General features: G+C 27.8%; 1 protein-coding gene across 1 annotated transcript in view; it reads right to left on the bottom strand.

The window, feature by feature from the left end:
• The window catches only part of LOC107444531 (bridge-like lipid transfer protein family member hobbit), a 105,902-nt gene that overhangs the window by 58,257 nt on the left and 26,627 nt on the right, over positions 1-21,018 (bottom strand). Inside the window, exons 13-28 of the mRNA XM_016058688.3 lie at positions 20,742-20,899; positions 19,766-19,814; positions 18,242-18,365; positions 16,337-16,675; positions 14,632-14,718; positions 12,196-12,328; positions 11,998-12,112; positions 9,192-9,303; positions 8,545-8,636; positions 8,389-8,461; positions 7,915-8,016; positions 7,758-7,817; positions 5,959-6,052; positions 5,662-5,872; positions 4,680-4,852; positions 3,458-3,556 (exon numbers count right to left, since the gene is read on the bottom strand). Of these exons, the coding sequence (XP_015914174.1) occupies positions 3,458-3,556; positions 4,680-4,852; positions 5,662-5,872; positions 5,959-6,052; positions 7,758-7,817; positions 7,915-8,016; positions 8,389-8,461; positions 8,545-8,636; positions 9,192-9,303; positions 11,998-12,112; positions 12,196-12,328; positions 14,632-14,718; positions 16,337-16,675; positions 18,242-18,365; positions 19,766-19,814; positions 20,742-20,899 (2,021 nt within the window). The remainder of the gene's footprint in view (positions 1-3,457; positions 3,557-4,679; positions 4,853-5,661; positions 5,873-5,958; positions 6,053-7,757; positions 7,818-7,914; positions 8,017-8,388; positions 8,462-8,544; positions 8,637-9,191; positions 9,304-11,997; positions 12,113-12,195; positions 12,329-14,631; positions 14,719-16,336; positions 16,676-18,241; positions 18,366-19,765; positions 19,815-20,741; positions 20,900-21,018) is intronic.

Here is a 21,018-nt window from a genome sequence, read left to right on the forward strand (position 1 = left end):
TATATATATATATATAAAGTCGGAAAACAAAATAATGAAAAGATATAATTTCTTCATTAGTTCACAGAATTATATCCGTAAAAAGGAGTGCTTCCTAATATTGCATCAATATAGCCAAAACAAAATATATCAATAAATTCATGTGAGGAGCACTAAAAAAATTTAAATGAAAATAGAAGACATTAAGTAAAAAATATATACGAAATAAAACATACCAAGCAAAAAACAGAAAAAATATAATGAAAATACAGAACAAAGCATAACAGAAATCTATAAAGCGAGTAGCTAATTCAAATGAACTTACACATACCGGAATCTTTCAAGAATGATTTAAAATATTTTCGTAATAAGATCCCATAGAAAACTTATACAAATTTACTATAAATTGAACTTTTAAAAAAAAATGCAAATTCAAAACAAGAGTATTTTTACAGTTGGGGAGGAGTAAATGAGCAATATGTAAGAGTTAAATTAAATAATTGAATCGGTGCATATAAAGTAAAGTTATTTATGTATTATTATTAAAATGGATGGGTTGCATAATTGGATGTATCTCTGGATATAGCCATGATTAAAAATAGGTAAATGATTGAAATGTCATGATAAAACAAATTAACGCCGAAATATATAAAAGGGTAAATAAATAAAATTAAGGGGAATGTGATCGTTAATGAAAGTGGTAGTACAATGCTAATGTGGGATAACAATAACCGAATAGGTTCAAAGGGTCACAAAGTGTGAGGTTTGAACAAATTGGATAATTTGGTATCACCAAATTTGGAAAAAGGGTAAAACTATTAAATATTAAAAACTAATTAAATATTAAAGATAAATAAGATAAAGTCATGCTATATCCAAACATAAATATGTGATTTAATACAGTAAGTTGATGTTTCCAATGAAAAATTACAAATTCCCTTAACAAATAAAAAGGTACTCACCGTGTATACATAGGACATTTTAAAAGACAACCATCAAAAGAAGACAAATGAAACACACATTTTTAACTTGCGTTTAAGATTTATTTAAGAAAAATATCTAACAACATAACTAGTGGAAAGACGTCTTTAAAACAATTATTAACATTAGGAACACCTTTAATAGAAATGGGTGACGAAAGAAATGATGTTATGCATAAAAGAAAGGAAAGCGGAAAGGGTTTAACTATTGAAAAGACATGTATAGAAAGAAAGCTTAATTTAAGAGGGTCTTTAATATAAAAAAAAAATTAAAGATAAAAATGAAGCTATTAGAATGACAGAAATAAATTTCCCAGATTTAATTTAAATTATAGGCTGGCTGAGAAAAAGATGTAAAACATAAATTCCCTTGATACGGACCGAAGTCCGCATCTCGGAGAAAAAAGGCAACCTGCCCGAAGGTTCGAGAGAGAGAATGTATTTAAAAAGACTTAAAAAAATTCCTTAACTGGGGTAGACCAGAAAAATTACGGCCAATTAAATATAAAGAGGCGGAGAGTTTGAAATTTAAATGAAAGAGATTGGTTAGTTAGCCCCCCTAAAATTAAAAGAAGAAAAAGAAAGGCGTGAATAGAGGGGTTGGTTGACTTTCCCCACAGGAAGTGCAATGACCACGAGAAAGGTCAACAAGAAAGTTTAAAAAAAATTGCTAAATTGAAAAAAAGGAATAATGTTTAAAGAAAAATTAAAGGCTTAGGTAAAATTAGAAATTAAATTGTCAGATTACATTAAGTGTAAATGTGACATAATACATGGGAGAGGATGGAAATGTTCATTGTCATTGAGGATAAGAAATAAGTTGGAGTTGATTTTTGATAACATCTTGGAAATAAATGCATTTCATTTTAAATAAAAGTTTCATTTAGTCTTTTATTTTTTAATAAAAGAATTTTTACTATCTCACTTGTTTTTTACCATCAAGATTGTAATCACTCAGAAAAAAAGTTTGACAGAAGTTATTTAATTCTTTTAATTTGCTATATTCTCTTTTATTGGTTTAAATACTACTTACAAAGGTTTTTTTAATCGAAATTTGGGTGGTTGGTTAATGGTTATTGTCAGCTAAATGCAGGTGGTTATACTTTATCTATCAATATATTTTCTGGAAAAATAGTTGAATGATAATATGCATCTTGCTGCTACTTAATCTGTTGTTTTGATACAAACAGTAAGAGAGAGTTTTGTCACGTGATTTGGCAACAAACATGTTAGTCTGTATTTTATGTTCTTTTTTATATTTAGATAATATCTCTTGTGCTGACATTGATTTGTCTTAATATGATTCTAACCAGTTATGCAACATATCTAATGGAAATTACTGAATTGGAAAAAAAAAGATTTGTTCAGAAAAATTCATACTGATGTCATTTTCAGGATCGACGGAAATATATATTTTTCTTTTCAATTAAAAAAAATCATTCGCAAATACATTGCCCAAAATAATTTTTTTTTTCTTCTTCGGTGATGTTTTTGCTTTCCATTCACTTGACTGACGTTTTGCCTGAGGGTTCTAAAGAAAGCCCCATGTCACATCACCTATCACGATTTTCTTCAAGAAGCTGCCATCTTCATCAGCCATGTCAATCAAATTCCTATACTTTTCACTCTCTCTCTTTTTTTTTTTGTTCAGGTGATGATACTTTGGAAATTACGTGCAAAAAAATATGATACATGTTCAAATAGTCAAGAAGTAGGCTGCGAACACTTCCATGTGAAATTCTAAGTTCAGAGGCATTAATGGCTATTCATCTGCCAGACTTTCCTGAACTTCTCTGCAGAATTTCCTAGCATACACTTTCCTGAACACACTCAAAATTTTCATCTGCAGCGGAAGAGGGGGGTACTCAGTCCAAGGGTTATCATCAACGTTTGCGTGATCTTCACAAAAACGCTGATGCCACTTGTACACAGTGTTTTTTTTCCATGGCATTATTTCCTTATGCTTTCTATCGCATCTTTTGTACCTCAGAAGGTGATTTTACAAGCAAAAACAAAGAATTTGATGTTTGTATGCTGTTTTAAAAATGACATATCCAAGTCCAACAAATGAAAAATACACTTTGCACAAATGATCTTCATCTAAAGCTTATAAAACCAGAAAAGAATTCCAGATTTTCATTATTAGTGTTAACCTCGAAAAAAAAAACTTCCCTTCCAACAAACATCTGCATCGATCGAAACACAACATGATCTAGGTGTCCCTTCAAGGAATTTAATGAATATACCTCATTTTGGATACGACAATATGAAATGTTGCATATTTCTAGTTTAACATTCTCTAGAGATTCTCTGAAAGAGCATTCGGAAATTAAATTGTTATTGAAGCCATCATTAATTTTTGTATTATTTTTTTTTGCACCACATAATTCAGTTCAATAAAATCTATTCTAATTAAAATATTGATTAGTTTTGTAGCTTTCTCTTAACCAAGAAAGAATATAGATAAACATTTAATAAATAATAAGAAAACCACAAACCAAATGTAAGGTCATGATAGTATTTCAATGAAGGCATGCTTCTCTCTATTTCTGCATTACTCCAAGGCATATCAATCTCAACTATAGACGTTCTCTTTGCTGAAAGAAAAGTCACAGATTTTATTTCTTATTAAAAAGGCAATCTGTATTCCATTTCACAATAAAAATTTTGTGCATTACTTAAATGAAATTTATTAACGAAATTTGATAAAATAAAATAAGAAATACAGCTGAAAAATAAAAAATCATGTTTTTGAAATGGTTTTATTGATGAATCATACCTAAAAATTTTAATGTAATCCCCAATATATGTCATGAAAAAAAGAAACATACTTTGTATATTAAATGTACTTCACTGAGTTTCAATATATTTGCAAAAATATATAAAAGAAGGAGAATATGTAAAGATCATATTTAAACTGCAAATAGTTATTAAAATAATATAAATAAATTTTGCATAGAAAGGAACTGTAAAACTAAGTCTATAACTAAGATATAATCTAATATTATTTCATAATCAATAGCAGTCATAATAAAATATACTCTTAATCTTTAGATATACACTTAAAGTGTTCTTAATACGTAACAACAATTTCCCATTATTTTATGCCATGTAAATAAAACTAATAGACTAATAATAATGCAAAAAAAAAATATTATCTTTAAATTTTAATTTTTTGATAATCATTTGAACAAATACATTTGCAGTTTATAATTTAAAATGATATAGTTTAAAATAATGTAAAAATGTAGATATTTTACAATTTTAAAATATTTCAATCATAATCAAATCAAATCAAATAATAAACATTTATTGATAATTATTTTTTGTCTGGAGTTATCATGGGAAAAACAAATTTGTTGTTTATAAATTAGTTTTTCAAATACAATTTATTGTAAATTAAATAACTTGATACATTGTTTAAATCACTTAAAGTCAAACAATTTCAATTAATATATATATATATATATATATGGGTCATTCTCACAAAAANATATATATATATATATATCCTTTCAATCAATCTTGTCAATTTCTTACATACATCTCTTTTATGCCTGACGGAAACAACTGTGCATTTTTGTAATTTACACTAGAATTTTAAAAAGTCCAAATTTAGGATTATCTGAAAAGACAAGGTTTCCAATTGCTTAAGATGAGTGATGTGTGCTTAAACTATGCCTAAATGAAAAAATGTAATGTTTAAAAAAAAGTATCAACCTCTCTGAGAGGCCTCTTGCTCAGCACCAATTAGAAATCCCCAGAAGTGCAACTCCTTGATGTTGAGAGGAACCTGAGGGAAATCCCTCATCTGCCACGTCCACGATGACGCCGAACACCTCACCTTCCTCGCCCACAGAGTGGAGAACTCAATACCTTCATCTGGATAAGGGCTGAAAGCAGATTTATTTTATTTTATTACCGTGAATCTGTAAATCATGCTATTATCACTTAATTCAGAATTCTTCAATCTATGCTCTTATAATTACTGCGTAACAGTTACACAAAACAGTTATAGAACTGAAAACAAAATGTAAAAAATATATAGATGGTTTCTAATATCTTTCTTTGATTAAAGGTTGAATTTGATCTTTTTGGTAACTCAATGATTGAACAAAAACTTAAGCTTAAAATGTTGGGGGTAATCTTTTAACAGACCCAAAGTACAAACACAACAATTATTTATTATAATTTAACAAAGCTGTAGTAAGAGTTAGGCATTTTGGAAGAAAATATTTAGCAGTTCTTACAGAAGTTCTAGAGCAATATACTTTTAGAAACTTTTTTAAAGTATTGTGTTTGCTTAATCTCCGAAATGATTGGAAAAATAAAGTAATTTTCATTTAAGAATATTTATGCACTTGTTCAAGAAAGCTATATTAAAGAATGTCATAAACTATATGTTGTCTAAAAACAAAATAGGGGATAAATTAATAAAAAGTTTCAGTGATGTGGTACTTTGATGAAATAAATCCTGTGATGAAGAAAATGGCTTGAAATGAAATTCTATTATAAATGACTAGAATTTTGAGTACACATATTTTTGATGAAAAACAGGTATTGCACACCTGTATTGCAAGTGAAATTTTATCTCCCTATACAATTGCTTCATGAAACAATTGATTAAAACTTACAGATGCATGCATTTTTGGTATGCCTACAAATTTAATAGTCACAGTGTGACCCAAACATAAGTATTTACCTTTCTGGATCAAGCTGTTTCATCCAATGAATAACACGCTCGGTGCCATGATATGATGTATCTGCAATTGCAAGGATGTCAATGTCTTCAAAAAACCATGTACACAGTGAAGTTCGCATTGAACCTTTTTGATACAGTTGTTGAGAACGTTGAATATATATCTCTGCACTTTTTTTTGCCAGTTTCGAGTATAACAGATTAATTTTTTCATCTACAGAAAAAACAAACAAACTTGAATTCCATTTTCAGGGTTTAAAATATAAAGCTGTAGAAAATGTATTGCAACTCTATAAGTACCAGGTAAAAGTAGATTTGTCCTTCTAAAGGTTTCAATTTTCTCATCTAACATTTTCTTTCTTTTCAGACTTTCATGATATTCATCTTCTAAAAGCTGTCCAAATTATGAAATTTATTGTGAAGAAAATAACAAATTGTACATGTTATTCAATATTTCCCCACCATCAATATATATTTTTAGAATCTTAATAAAAACATTTTGAACATTTAGGGGGTTTAAATTAACATTTAAATGAAAAGGAGAACAAAAAAAATTATTTAGATCAACAAGAGCAAAGAAAATATTAAAATAATTTAAAACCAATGTTTTTGACAATGAGCATAAAAACAACTCTTAATGAAAAGTATATACATTTCAGTTCCAATTAAACCGTGCTTAGATCATTTTAATGATTTGTTTCCTTATCTCAATATCATTTGTTCCAAGCTTGGAAACATTTTAGTTTTTTCCTGATTCGGCCCTCAATGTGCATAAAGGATGTCAAGAAGAAGAGTTCAAAATTCAACATCTCATAACAGATGATAGAGGAATGAAAAAGCTGTAAGTAAAATGTGAAAGCTTAAACATTTTATACAGAAATTTTGGAATTTTGTAAAAAAATTGTCAACAGATGGCGCCCTTCCTTTGTTTCAGAGATTTTTATTCATGAAATGAATCAGCACCCAGCATTTTTCTTACTTCATTTTCTACTGGAATTTTCAAAATATATATTAAGGGCAGCAGAACAATCTGTATACGATAAATATGCTTCTTATCTTTACAAGATTTAAACACAAGTTTTTCTCATGTACTGTAATAAGAAAGTGCTTCATCACAAAGTTAAGAGTTATAAGCCAATTTACACTTTTTCATAAGAGTGAAAACATTTTTGCCCTAATGATTATTTTTCTACTTGTTATGAATTTAATAAATTTGATACATAATGCTAAATATATAAAGAGAATTACTACATCATACAACAGTATATAGGTACATTTTCTTTTTTACTTTAACACCTGCCTGCCTGCATGCATTTAGTTGTATAAAGAAATAATTTTATCATATGTATCTAAGATGTTTGCTTAAATTGATAAATGTTTACTTTTAAATAATATTAGTCTTTTTATTACAAATATTATTATCTCAAAAATTTCCAATAATTATTTTACATAAATTTGTATTGCATTGCTAAATATTCTATTAACTCTTCTTGCTTTATACATAGATTTATAATAGTTCATTGAAATACATATCAGTGACACTTTTATTTATATCATCGTATAGTTGTATAATACTACCTGTTTCATATTATTTTTTTGAAACATCAACAAAACAAAAAAATAATAATAAATAAATTAAAAAACTTTTCGATGATAAAGAAATGTTTAGCTTTTTGTACCTTAGTGAGAGTGTTGAGGAATAATTTTACTGAACCTTGAACTTTACAAAACTTATCGGATATTCTCTTTAAATAAACACATACTTCACTAAAGATACAAACTTCGCCCTCAGATAACAAATATTAATTTTTTGGGTCAAGTCCAGTGCAATTTCATGAAAAATATCCTTTTCATACAGAACTGTTGTATATTTGGTAAAACTCTAGAAAATGAACTTCAGATTACTTTGGGGTAGAAAAGATAACTTGAAGCAATTTTGTAATAAAGTTATGATTAGAAGCAGCTAAGGTTGAAATAGAGCAACAGTAAGATCACACATTTCAATACATTTTTAAGACAAGCTATAAACCAAATTTACTTGCAAAAATTATAATTTTACTTTCTACATAATTATTTGATTTGTTTAAAATAATATTTACCTCAAAGTTATCTCGTAATTTAACTTCAAAAGGATCATCTTCAAGTTCTATAGACCAAACCTAAAAGAATATATGATTTTTAACTTATTTAAAACATTTATTATTTACAATAAATGAAGAAGGAAATAAAAGAAAAGAAAGGAAGAAGAATCCTTACTTTGCAAACAATATGAAGATCAGGAGGTAGTTTACTTTCCAAAGTAAAGGGAACTTTTTTCTTTTTGTGTAACATTTTCCACCATTTGAAAATGTTGATGAACTGGAAGTGCACACAAAACTTTAGTTTTTAAACACGTGTAAAATTTTTAGCAAAAATATTTAGAAAGGTTATGTTAATTTCATAAAAATGCAAAGTTATTATCTTTTGTTGAGAATGAAAAGTCATACAAGGAATATTCAGAGACCTTGTTTTTTTTCATGAGGTCTTTTTTTGTTTGATTTTGTAAGAAATGTTCACAACTTAAAAAAAGTAACAATACTAGGTATAAAAGTAGAAGATCTATACAACGTAATTCTCAGTAAACTGATTAACTTCACAATCTCTAAAGTAAACCAAAATTGGTAAATGTATTAAAAAATAACGCATCTAAATTAAAACACAGGTGTGTACTGAACATTGGTTTCTAATTACCTGTTCACTAAATGCTTCAGCAAAGTTATATTTGTGAGGGAAAACAAATCTTACTGCTTCAAAATGAATACTTCTAAATACAAAAAAAAGTAAAATAAAACAACCATACAAGTTTCTATAATAAGATGAAAAATAAATGAGAAAAAAGTTTCATACAATAGCCTATTGCTAGGCAGTTCAAGGTCTTCAAAGCTCTGACGACACACCTGGTGTTGTTCATTTCCTTGCATAAGTGAAACAATGATTTTCTAAAATAAAAACAGCAAATATAGAAAACTCTTTACCATACTAATAATATCAATCGTTATGATAGTTCCTCACGAATTAACTGAGATTATTTTAATGTTAAAAAAAAAGTCTGATGAATTATTTAATAACTTTTTTAATATATCAAATATATATCACAAATTGTGATAGTTAAGTTGAATAGAACTGTAATTGTGAATGACTAGGGTTTGATCAGTGGTGGCTTGAAGCTCATTCAGCTTCAGATCTATGGGTACCAGTTTGTCATGAAGAAAATGTAATTTGTGTGATGCTAACCACATTGCCACAATAATGACAATGAACATGAAATTGTAGAGCCTTAATCCCCATGGCACCCATACATAACAGGTTGTTGCGAGAATGCTTGTTTGTTATTTATTGCAAAAACATCTGAAAATCTGTTTTTGTTTAATGCATAATTCTTCGAATTGATTGAACAATTTTATGGTAAAAAACCTTACACATTTTTGATAAAAATCATTTAAAGAACTGGAAATAACAAGTATGAGCAATTTCAGAAGCATTGTATTTCTTACCTCAAAAGTAAATATCTCATAATTGTCAAACAACACCATCAACTGTTCAGAGTTGGCTGAGAATAAATGCTGATTGTGAGTTAAAGTTATGTCGGGTGCAGAAAAAACAACCCTGAAATATGGTTATTATAAGAGATAAGGTTTAAACAGAAAGTTTTATTGCCAACAACATTCAAAACATTTTGTAATGAATTATTTTAATCTAGACTAAAATAAAAGTTTACATACAGGTTGTTAGATCAAAAGAGAGTAGAATCTCACACAATCCTTTCTTGCTTGTCCTTTTTATTTAAAATGATAATTGCAGAATAATAATGAATGTGAATGAACATAAAATACCATCAAGTGGGATTATTATTGAGTCATAATATATATATAGTAAATTAAGAATATCAGCATGGCCACAAACTCTTAAATCAAAATTTCTTGACTTTCCCAGACTGATTTTATTGAATTTTAATGATATTTGTGACAAGTAACATAAGTTATATATAAAAAAAAATTCAGTTATGCCTTATTCCACGGTTATAAAAATTAAGGACTTAATTGCCTCTATATATAAGGGCAATTTAAGGATGCTGATTCTTTAATGGGAGCAATTTCTAGAATACCAACATGGATTCACAGATATACAATTAGTAGTAATTCCAGTAGTTCCTGCACTTAAGCAAAAAAGGAAACATTTTTAAGAAAACTCAGATTTTTTTATCACACACACACACATATATATGCTTCAAAATGAATACTTCNTATTTTGGAATCATCATCAGGAAACTGTCAAACAGTAAGATAGGGAGAGTGTTTATGCATATATATATATATATATATATAAGTGGGAGAAAATAGTATAAAAGCGGATATTGTTCATAGTAGCAAAATACGGGGATTCTCTCATGAAAATCAGTAGAGTATGATAATAGACAGAGATAGAAGAAGAGCTTTTTACATATTTTTCTCAAATGTTCTATAATATCAAGACAGGAGTTTCTAACAATGAAAGTATACTAATATCATACTTGACACACAATGAAGAGTTAGGCGTTCGTTTTGTTATATACTTTATTTCAAGACACATAACAAAATTTCTGAATTTAAAATTTCTTCTATTTTCTCTTAGCTAAATATTTATTCTTGCTGTTCAACAAAAATTTGGAAAATAAAAAAAAATTCAGGACATTTATTGAAATTTTTAATAACTAAGCACATTTAAGGACACTTTCTTCCATAGGTCTTAAATGTCAATAATCAATATTCTATAACAGTTACACAATATCTGAGAATATATGTGTCTTTCTAAATAATTGTATAGTAATAAATAAACAATAAATTTAAGGATCCTGACGAGAGATGAGGGTAAATGTTGGGCCTAGCTCTAGTGACGTTGTAGATGCTAGGGTGAGCTCGTGATTGGGGACTCATCGGGGGAAGAGTGGTATGCCACCATTGCAACTGTCTGTTTTCCTGGCCACAGTACTTCTTTCTGATAGATGCCCCCTCCGAGGGCATAGGCGCAGAACTGTGTGCCGGCATCCAAAATTGTACTGATACAATACACAATTATAATATTCATTTAACAAAACTGCACCATAGGACTTATACTTCAAAGTGAAAAATAATTGAATCTAAATATTTAACTACTGAGATTTTATCACAGCGATAATGTTAACAAGTGTAACGTTAACATAAAATAATTTGGGCAGTTGATGTTTGAATTCTAATGGCAAGACACACTTATATAAAGTCCCTGTTTCGGTCATTATCTAAAAAGTTGCTATCAGCAAAAATAAAAGTTTAAAAAAAGTATCTTTTCCTTCTTTAAGGAATTGAATTTAACTTATTATGGTTTGCATAAGTCAGAACTTAAATGTTGCTTAAGAGAATTTATGCAGCAAGCATATTTACCAATGAGATAATTAAAAAATTATTGATTTTTTTTCCTATAAGTAATATTTAATTTGGTTTTAACTATTTATTGTTTTTAATAGTACATGCAAGCTAATTAGAGTACAGTGCTAAAAAAAAGGAAGCTACTGAATACCTTTTGATCTCAATGGTTTGAAGGTTTAACCTGCAACATGCTAATTAATTAGTACTGATTTTGTAGCTTTGGTTTATATTTTAAGCTATAGAATCAGAAACAAAACTAGTTCTTGAGAAATCACATCAAATCACACACAATTTTTATAAAATGTGATAACTTAGAAACTGCTTGACTGATGGCGCTCAAATTTTGCATTTTACCATTTCATAAAATGATATAAAAATTTATACATCTTACAGTTCATATTTCTTTTAATTTTTATTTAATAAAAGAATAAAAATTATTTTTTACATGAAATTCTTTTTGGATAAATGAATTTAATAGTTGTGTGCAAAAACTTTTCTATTTGCTTAAAAAGTTTATGAGATGTGGCAAAATATGCAAGGAAGTAAAATTAACATTAAGAGGTTTATACTTTTGACTACTCTATTCTGACCATTTTCACCAGATTGTGGCTTCACCCATTTTTTAAGGTTCAATAATCCTAATCCATCAACAACAAAAAAATATTTATTCAAAAAAAGTACCTTCTGTGTTTGATTTTGTAGCTTAAAATGTCATTTGCACTAACAAATTAGATTGTTTGTCAACAGATCAGCAAACCATTACAATTGAGTTTTAGTATGCAAAAATACCATCATTAGAATTAAAGTTATTCAGGGTATTCCATTAATACTCAACATCATTTGAATGCAGCAAAAATTTTCCAAATTGTTAGTTTGGCTTTTTGAAACAAATAAATAAATAATCAAATGATGTATTTACCTGTGAGCTTTTGAAAGAATGAATCCTACATCAATATGACCCTTGGCTTGCAAGCAAATGCTTAATCTAGTCTGTTGCTGTTCTTCTTTTTTAACATTCTCAGTTTCATTCACATCTATAAATAAATAATAACAACATTTTAAAAAATTTTATGTTTCATATACTGGTTGGTACCATTATTGAATCTAATAAACTAACCGATGCATGCTTTATTAGAACTTGGTAGGGCTTGTTTGAAAGCATTTATTTCCTGTGCAAGTGTAAACAATGTCATGTGCAAAGTCGTGTTCCAAAGTAGAAATATATTTTCTGAAATTCTAATAGTTGCTTCCTGTAACCAAAGTGAAGTAAAATAAATATATTAAATATAAAATTTTTTTAGCAATTAACCATTATGTAAATAAAAAGATATTTCGTGTAAATATAAGAAACAGATAAACTAATTTGTAGAGTGCAAGCCGATATATTGGTTAAATCACACACACCAACATTTAACTCCGCACCTATGCCCCTAAAGGAGCATTTATCTGTTAATGGTTAATGTTGGAAGACAAGACAGATAGAAAAAAAGAGAAAAAACAACAAATAACAAAAGGAAAAAATACAAAAAACGCTAATGAAAAAAAAAAGATTTTTCTATTAGTTAGGGCATTTTGATTAGAAAGTATTCACGGCTAATTGGTCAAGTTCAGTAGCGGTTACTGGTTAAATCATTGTGCTCAAAACACCCAAATTAGCTAAAATTATCAAAAATAAAAGCTATAATACCGAAAAAATTAACTACAAGATGTTTAAAAATTAGTCACATTTTATTGCTGCTATTGACAATGCAATGAAAAATGTGTGAGCTTTGTTTAAGAATTAATGTCCTGCCTATTTTTAGTAATTGTAGTGTAATATTATATCCAGGGGTGATTGTGTCAAAATTCCGGAAAATTCATTGAGTTAAAAAGAAAAAAAAGAACAGTTTGATTGAAAAATTAGAAAAAATTTAAAGAAGGTTTTTTCCTTTTTCTCAATATTTCTTAGTTCACTTAAAAATATTTAAAATTTTACACATACCTGGAGAAGTAATAAAAATTTACAAATATGTCTTTCTTTCTTGAGTTTATGATTATAACAACTATTTACTGATAAAAAATGAATAGTAATCATGAATATAAGCTTATAAAGTATCTCTCTGGCTCTCCCTTACAAACAAATAAAATAAACTGTGTTTTTAAGTTCCACCTTTGAAAATTTGATTTCCGGAAACTTATGTGATCAATGATTTTTTTAAACGTCTGGAACTTCCGGAGCACTGTTAGCGAAAATTCCGGAATGCCAGCCTTCTATATTTAATACATTATCGTGAATACTGGAAAGAAACGAGTTCAGATTAACATTTTGAGGTCGAAGAATTTAAATCTGAGAGAACAGGCTAGTATCTGAGACTGAATTCACAAAAATAAAATGCTACAACTTGCACAGCAAAACTGCCAAAATATATTATTGAGATTACTTATTTACCCATTTCATAGTTCTTAATTTTTAAACTTAATAATCAAAATAATTTTCATACTTAATTACTAAATCAAACAAATTTTCGTAATTTTTTTTAAAACTGATAAGAAAGTAAAGGAACACTTTAGCATGAGCTCAAGAAAGCCTTCTTTCAGATGATGAGTCTGTTTTGGGTACAGGTTCTAGATGGGTCACTATCATCTATGCAGGAAATTGGTGATAGTATTGGTCATATTGCATCATCCAGAGGTTCCACTACATCATCAGAAGATGAATTAAATTATCCCGAATTAATTAGAGACGCTGCAGTAAAATGCAAACTGAAACTTAAACTTTGATTTCAGCTTTGAGCAAGGTAGATTCATAGTTGATTTCTTAGTTGCACCTCGATTATGAGGTTGCAAATTGTAATCCAAACTCTTTTTTTAATTGTATTTGCTATTAGTTCAAAATTTTAGTATAATTATTTAAGTATTGTTTTAATCATGTCCACTGCCCCTTTTATCCGCAGGGAATCAGGCCACGGGATAGGGTCAGGAAAATGATAATATTTTTCAGCATTATTGAATATCGTCTTTGTTCTAAACTGGGTGTGGCTAGTTGCATATTCTTGCTCCTTAGATTTCTCAGTCAGGTAGGACATTTGACTTTTAAAATGTATAAGCCAAAAAAGGAAGATCTTTTAAAACTTGCTACTGAACTGAATATTCAACCGTCGTATGTAACTGAGATAGAAATTAAAACATTGATAGATAATTCCGATACATATAAAAATGATTTTAAGTTTGTGCTAGAAATGTTAGAATATATTACTAAGGAAAGAAAATAAGCAGGGGGGAAGAATCAAAGCAAAAACAGATGGAATTAGAATTAGAGAAATTAAAAATTACCAGACTAAAAAAAGAATTGCAACTCTAACAAATACAAAGTCAAAATTTAGAGTGTAGCAAAGATAGCACTGCATCTCAGTTTAGTGGAGGACTAGAACCAATTGCGCATCAGGATTTAGAAAGTTTAATATGTAGTGTAAAAACATTAACATTAAAGCTAAAAACTTTACATTTATTGTTGAACCATAACAAACTAAAATTTTGAGACTTGATAAATATATTACATTAAAAAGGTACTTACTTTCTTTTTTGTTGTGTAAATAATACAGGCATCTTCTATAAAAGCATCATAGGTTTTAATTTCTGAAGAACGAACGCATTGATATACCTAGAAGAAAGAAGTTCTATTGAAACTGGACTCCAAGTATGATTTGTAAAATAATAATACTAATAAGAACCACAAAATGGGAATTAGTTTAATAATAAGAACCTCACAAATTATGTGATGAGGATGCAGCAATTTTTGGAAATTTGGCGGTAAAGTTGTGGCTGACTTAGTAAACAATTAAAGTAGAAAAAAACATTAAAAAAAATTTATGCTTTATATTGTTCTCTTTCTTTTGATTAGTGTTTCAATTATTACAGGTCAGAGTATTATAGACTAAACCATGCTTCTGTTTCAAGTTATGTTAATCAACAGAACATAATGTGGCAAACCATTGCTGCTGAATTTTAAGTAATTCATGTTATATTCATAATCAACATCCCAGAGATTATTAAACTTTATTAAAGGGATGTGAAGTGAGTCTAGAAGCCGAACATTTCTTCAAAATTGTTTGTAAAAAATATTGCTATAACAGGATACAGCTCTTTCACAAACTATTGAATTCGACAGCAAAATCGCCCAAATTGTTCCTAAAAATCTAAATTTAAATACAAACTTTTTTTAAAATTTGATTTCTCAGTATTTTTTTTGTCTAACTTAGATTAAATTTTGTAATTTGACACATAAATTTACGTTTTTCAAAATGATGTAAAAATTAACATACATTATAATTTACAATTTTTAAGATTATTATTTAATATAATATTAAAAAATAATGAATTATTAAAATTATATTTTGCATGAAACTTTCTTTGGATAAATGAATTTTATAATTGTGTGCAAAAAGTCTTCAATTCACTTAAAAATATTTCCACTTATGGCAAAATATAATTTAATCCTTTTTAAATAAATAAAAATCATTAATATAATCTGTAATATATTTATGCCATAACCTTGAATTGAGTGCAGAATAAAATTTATTGTTAGATATTCCCTCTACATCTGCCAAACACATTAGCATAGAATTCAAAATCCGTTATAGGGTTAGCAATGTTTGATCGTGTGAATTTTTTAGCCAAAAAGTGTGTGCTGAAAGCAAGTAGAAATATTTTTATAGAGGCTACATTATAATTTTATGAACTGTTCTTTTTTATTAGTTTTATTTTTGATAAGATGATTTTTCGTTACCTCCAGATTTTTTTAAACTAGACTTTTTTTTTACTAGAACTTTTTTTTTTACTAGAAAATTCCATTAAATGTTATTTGCTATGTTGTTTTAATCTTTTTATTGTATTGATTATTTGCCTGTCATCATATCATGTGTTCTGTTTTTAATGTGAGTATGGTTGGGGACATTGTTATGGGGGTAACTTATGAACTTGGGAATTATTTCTAGTATTCTAATGAGATTATACCACACATAAATTCAGTAGAACAGAGTACCAAATATTATGATATTAAAAAAAACGCTTTTCATTCTGTATGCAACTATGACTTCTTTTAAAAATTGAATTTTGTTTTATTTTTATCATCAGGATAATAGTTCCTGAATAGAAATGGACAGAAAGTAACATTTACAAATAATTGTTAAGACATTTACTTATACTCACAACAAGCATAACTGATGTGACAAAAGATCTTAAAAAGACAAGCAAACAAGTGAAACAAAAACGATACTTGCTTTCAAAACTGAGTTCATATAAGAAAGTTTAGTTCCTTCCAACAACAGCTTTATCTTTTCAGCTGAGGTAGTCAGATTCAGCAAATCAGCTCTCACCAAGACACCCGTTTTATATTCATTCAGAGCAAACACATTCAGTCCTCTGAAATTCAGTTCCACTGAATAGGAGTTTGAAGGAGGTTCATCTCTCTTCTCATGAATTGGGGAGGAGGGAGAGCTGAAGCAGCTGTTCATTAGCTTGGTTGCGTAGATCAAAAGATTTGCTGAATTGGGGTACCACTGCAGTTGGCAACCATCGAACATACACTCGATGCAACAGTCTAAGTTATTCTTCCTGGCCTAACAAAACGGAAGAAAGTAATATATTTTAAAATGAATAGTAAATACGTTTACTAACCACACTAATGATTAATTTTTTTAAAATAAATTTTTCTCTAAATAGAAGAGCTGAGAGGGAGTGACATTTTTGATCCAGAAAAGTTCTTACTTAGCTCTATAATATTGTCAAGTCTTTATATTCTAAACATGAACCTTTTTATTGATCTGCAAATGGATGGGCATTCAGATATTGCACTTGGTAGGCACGTAAGTTTAAAAAAGTAAAAAAGACTAACATTACAATACATTAAATAAATAATACCAAAAATAATAAAGTGATAAGATATTATTTAATTAAAAAACTTTATTCGCTTCAATAATATACAGATTGGATATAACAATTAACATGTTTCGAGCGCTGAAAAATAAGCATCCATTTTCAAGACTAGCAACGAAACAAAAGTGATTTGAAGTATAAAATGCAAAGTTACCAACAAAATATCAGAAATAAAGCAGAGAATCAAAACCTCAGTAGCTAAGAGTGAAGGAAAATAAACATGAAAAAACAGAACAAGAAAAAGAACAGGAGACACGAGTGGAACAAATCAGGGTAAAATGTATTTCACGTTCTATGAAAAGGTGGTGAGCAATCAGCATTCATGAGATTCCAGGGCATCAAGATGAAACAATGTGACTGGGGTGGAAATAATTTTGGTATTTTCTATGCGCAAGATCCCAACAAAGCGCAGCAATTGATGATTCCTCGTATTTTTGATAATGAACATACCTATTTGGGTTTTTTAGGCTTAAATTTAAAAGAGCGTCTGGTTTGTCCCATGTAGTCCATCAAAGCTGTGTTGTCTAATCAAGTCAATTTTTCCAAGGTGAAACCCTCTATCTCACAATAATGATTGCAAATATAGATAGTATCCAAAACATCTCTTCATAAAAAATGTGCTTTATATTATGTATAAATTATTAACTAATCTTACACTAATAAGTGATTATTTTATAATTCTTACAAAAAACTGGTAACAAAACACTGAAAAAAAACACTGGTTAATAATGCGTTTAGTTAAAAAAAATCTTTAAAAAAATAACTATAAACCAAAAGAGAATTTTAATCCACTCACAAGAAGTTAAGTAAATGAAAAGATTTGGGATAATGCATCTTCCCAAAACACTGTTTCAAAAAACTGATTCCGGCTTTCTATGTTTCAGGTTAAAAGCTATTTTAACCACATCACTCAAAGAATAACATTAATCCATAAAAATCAAATATAATAAATTAGCATTATGATGCTTGAAATTATTTTGATTAATTTATATATCTAGAACTGTCAGTGCATGTTTTGTAACAGTTCAACAACATTTACCTTTAAAAAAATAAGAGTCTGTACTCAAAAAAATAAAGCCTAAACAATAAAATGAGTGTAGTATATGAAAAATAATGCTATCTTTCACATTCAGTTATCTTTAAAATAAATTGAATTTATATTAATAAAGTTATGAAAAGAATAATTAAATTATGCTGTTACACAATACTAAAAAATATTATGAAAAGCAAATTCTATGAGTTGAACCAACCTTTAGTAGAGCAACACCAATAGCAAGTGGAATATTGCTATAATGATGGCGTTTCAACATTCCAAATTCCACAAAGCTGGAATCTCCAATTTTTAAGTACAATGTTTCGAGCAGAAGTTCGACGCTGAAAATATAAAAATATTTAACTATTTTGGGTATACCTATTGATAAAGTTATAAATATTTGTTGGATAAAATTAAATAAATTCATTTAAACAATAAAAATGTAAAATAATGAATCAAATTATGAATGAATGATGAAAAAGTTTAAATATACGATTTTTTTTAAAAATTTATCTCTAAAAAATTGACTAATTTCTTGTATTTTATATTAGATATTTAAAAAAGTTTAATGTTTGTACATTATGAATGTTCATAACAATTATTTTAAAAAGAATGCAATGCAAGAAAATGAGAATTAAAAAATCAGGACAATTGAGCTTAAGCTAAGTAGTCAGGTAAAAAGGATTTACAACAAAAAAGCTAAAAACTTACTATATGTTTATTCTATACATTAATTTAAATACAAACATACATTAGAAACAAACCACTTTTACAATGTACTGTTCAATATTATGAGAAGTTCGATTCAGAGAATTTATATAATAATAATTAAAAAAACTAAAAAGTAACTGAATATAAAAAATTTTAGTTTACAAATTTAAAAAAAAAATAGAAGATGGAATTTGAAAAATTCATGCGATTAACAAGTACGCATGTGTAAGATTTCAAAACTACATACTGAAATCTTGCAATATATAAGTGAATTCTGTAATACAGAGGTAGCGAAGTGCTCTGAATCAGTTCAACTTTTACTTTGTAAAGATTCCCTTGATTGTAGACTCATTAAACAATATAGTTCAAATATTCCATATTATTCTTTATTTGTCCAGTATTAGGCAAAAATTTTGATAACAGTACGCTGCATTTGGTAAAAATGTTGTCTTTTGATATTTAAAATAATTCTTTAAGAAAAAGAAATTTGAACAAAATATATTATTGAATTTAAGAAATAATAATTTTTGATTCATATCTTTTGGAAGCTTAGGAATTATTAATAAAGCACCATTTTACGTAAATTGCACCAATCAGATTCTTAATTTCTTGAAACAGATGTTGTTTGAAATTTTATTTAAATGATAAAGTTTAAGTAATATACAATCTTTACAGTACTGTATAATATTTTCTATTACAGATAAAAATTTGTAACTATATATTATAGATAAAAGTAACTCTAAATCTCTCGTTTAAAGAGCGAAAATTAGTGGGAGAATACCTCCACTTTTAAATAAATTAAATAACATCTATTGCATAGCATATATATTGTTACTTGCATCGATTGCATAGACAAACACTTTGCAAAAGCATAAAAACAGAAAAAAAATCTTAAAAATACTTTTTTTAAAGTGATAAAATTGAACAAAACGTCCATTATATTGAACGTTGGGTCACAAGAGGTTAAAGAATCAGACATAAAATAAATGCTAAAAATAATTTAAGTTTTATGATAAATATTTATAACAACCTTGATCCTGTAATCTGAGATGTGTTTTGAACAGCACCATTTTCAATATCTAAAACGAATAATAATAAAATGATTAGTTACATTTGCTGTTTTTAACACCCCACTTATTAACATTAAAATGGAATTTCATATGTGACATAACAATTTATAGAAGAGTAAGAAAATTCTAACAAAAGTATTTTGATACATATGAATTGAAGTTATTTTTAGTCCTAAGAGAAACATAATTTATAATGTGAAATCAAATTGAGAATATTTTATATATTACATTCCCATATTACTGAGTCTCTTACTTTATTTATTCACTTTAAGTAGCAATTAAAGAAATGTACAAAACTTACTTTAAAATATCTATATAATACTTCATTTTAAACTCAAATTCTTGGGTGTTGCAGTTAGGGTGTGATAAGATATATAGAATCATTAAAACAAAGTAATTTAAGCAGTTAGTTTGACCATGAGCCATGTTTTAACATTACTTAATTCAAAGCAAACTGAAAAAAAAAATTTTTTTTCCAGAACATTTGAAATTTTAAAGCTGGAATTCTGCCATTTCTAGAAAATTTTTGCTATTTATATATTAATTTGTTAAATAATTAATTTGTACATTTAAAATTCATTGCCACAAGAGTATCAGACATATTTCTTTCATGAATTTCTTTCTATTAGAGTTTGGTAACACCTCGGGAATTAGATAAACTTTAAGCTTCATCTTCAGATCTTTTAATCCTTCCCTTGTTCTTTATGGACCTCCATAACGAATGGCCTGAGTTTGAAAGCATTTTTGTCCAATCTCACTTCAATATTGATGTGTGACAAATTTATGCACAATATATTTACCTCATCAAGGATTTTAAATATATATTAATACTATACTTAACATCTTGTATATACAAAATACTAACATAACCGTTCAGATAATGCTTCCTAATAATATAAAAATTATGTAAACAAATGGATTTTAGAGTAAACTTGCTTTTGATGGCAATGAAGTGTTCCAGAGTGCTTTGAGCTTTAATTAAGCCAATGTTGAATGATTCACAATCAGGAACCTTAAAAGAGATGCTCACATCATCTATGCCAATAGTTGTCTTCATTCTGTAGCCTGACAAGATTTCATACACAGATTTGCCCCTAAAAATATAATTTAAAAATAAAAATACAATTTTAATGTTATTGATGTCAATATATAGCTTATCAACATCGTGATTAATGAATTAAATCTCAAATTTTATATGAAAACAATTGTGAAT

The sequence above is a fragment of the Parasteatoda tepidariorum genome, chromosome 6 (genome assembly GCF_043381705.1).
Source record: "Parasteatoda tepidariorum isolate YZ-2023 chromosome 6, CAS_Ptep_4.0, whole genome shotgun sequence".
Classification (NCBI taxonomy): Eukaryota; Metazoa; Arthropoda; class Arachnida; order Araneae; family Theridiidae; genus Parasteatoda; species Parasteatoda tepidariorum.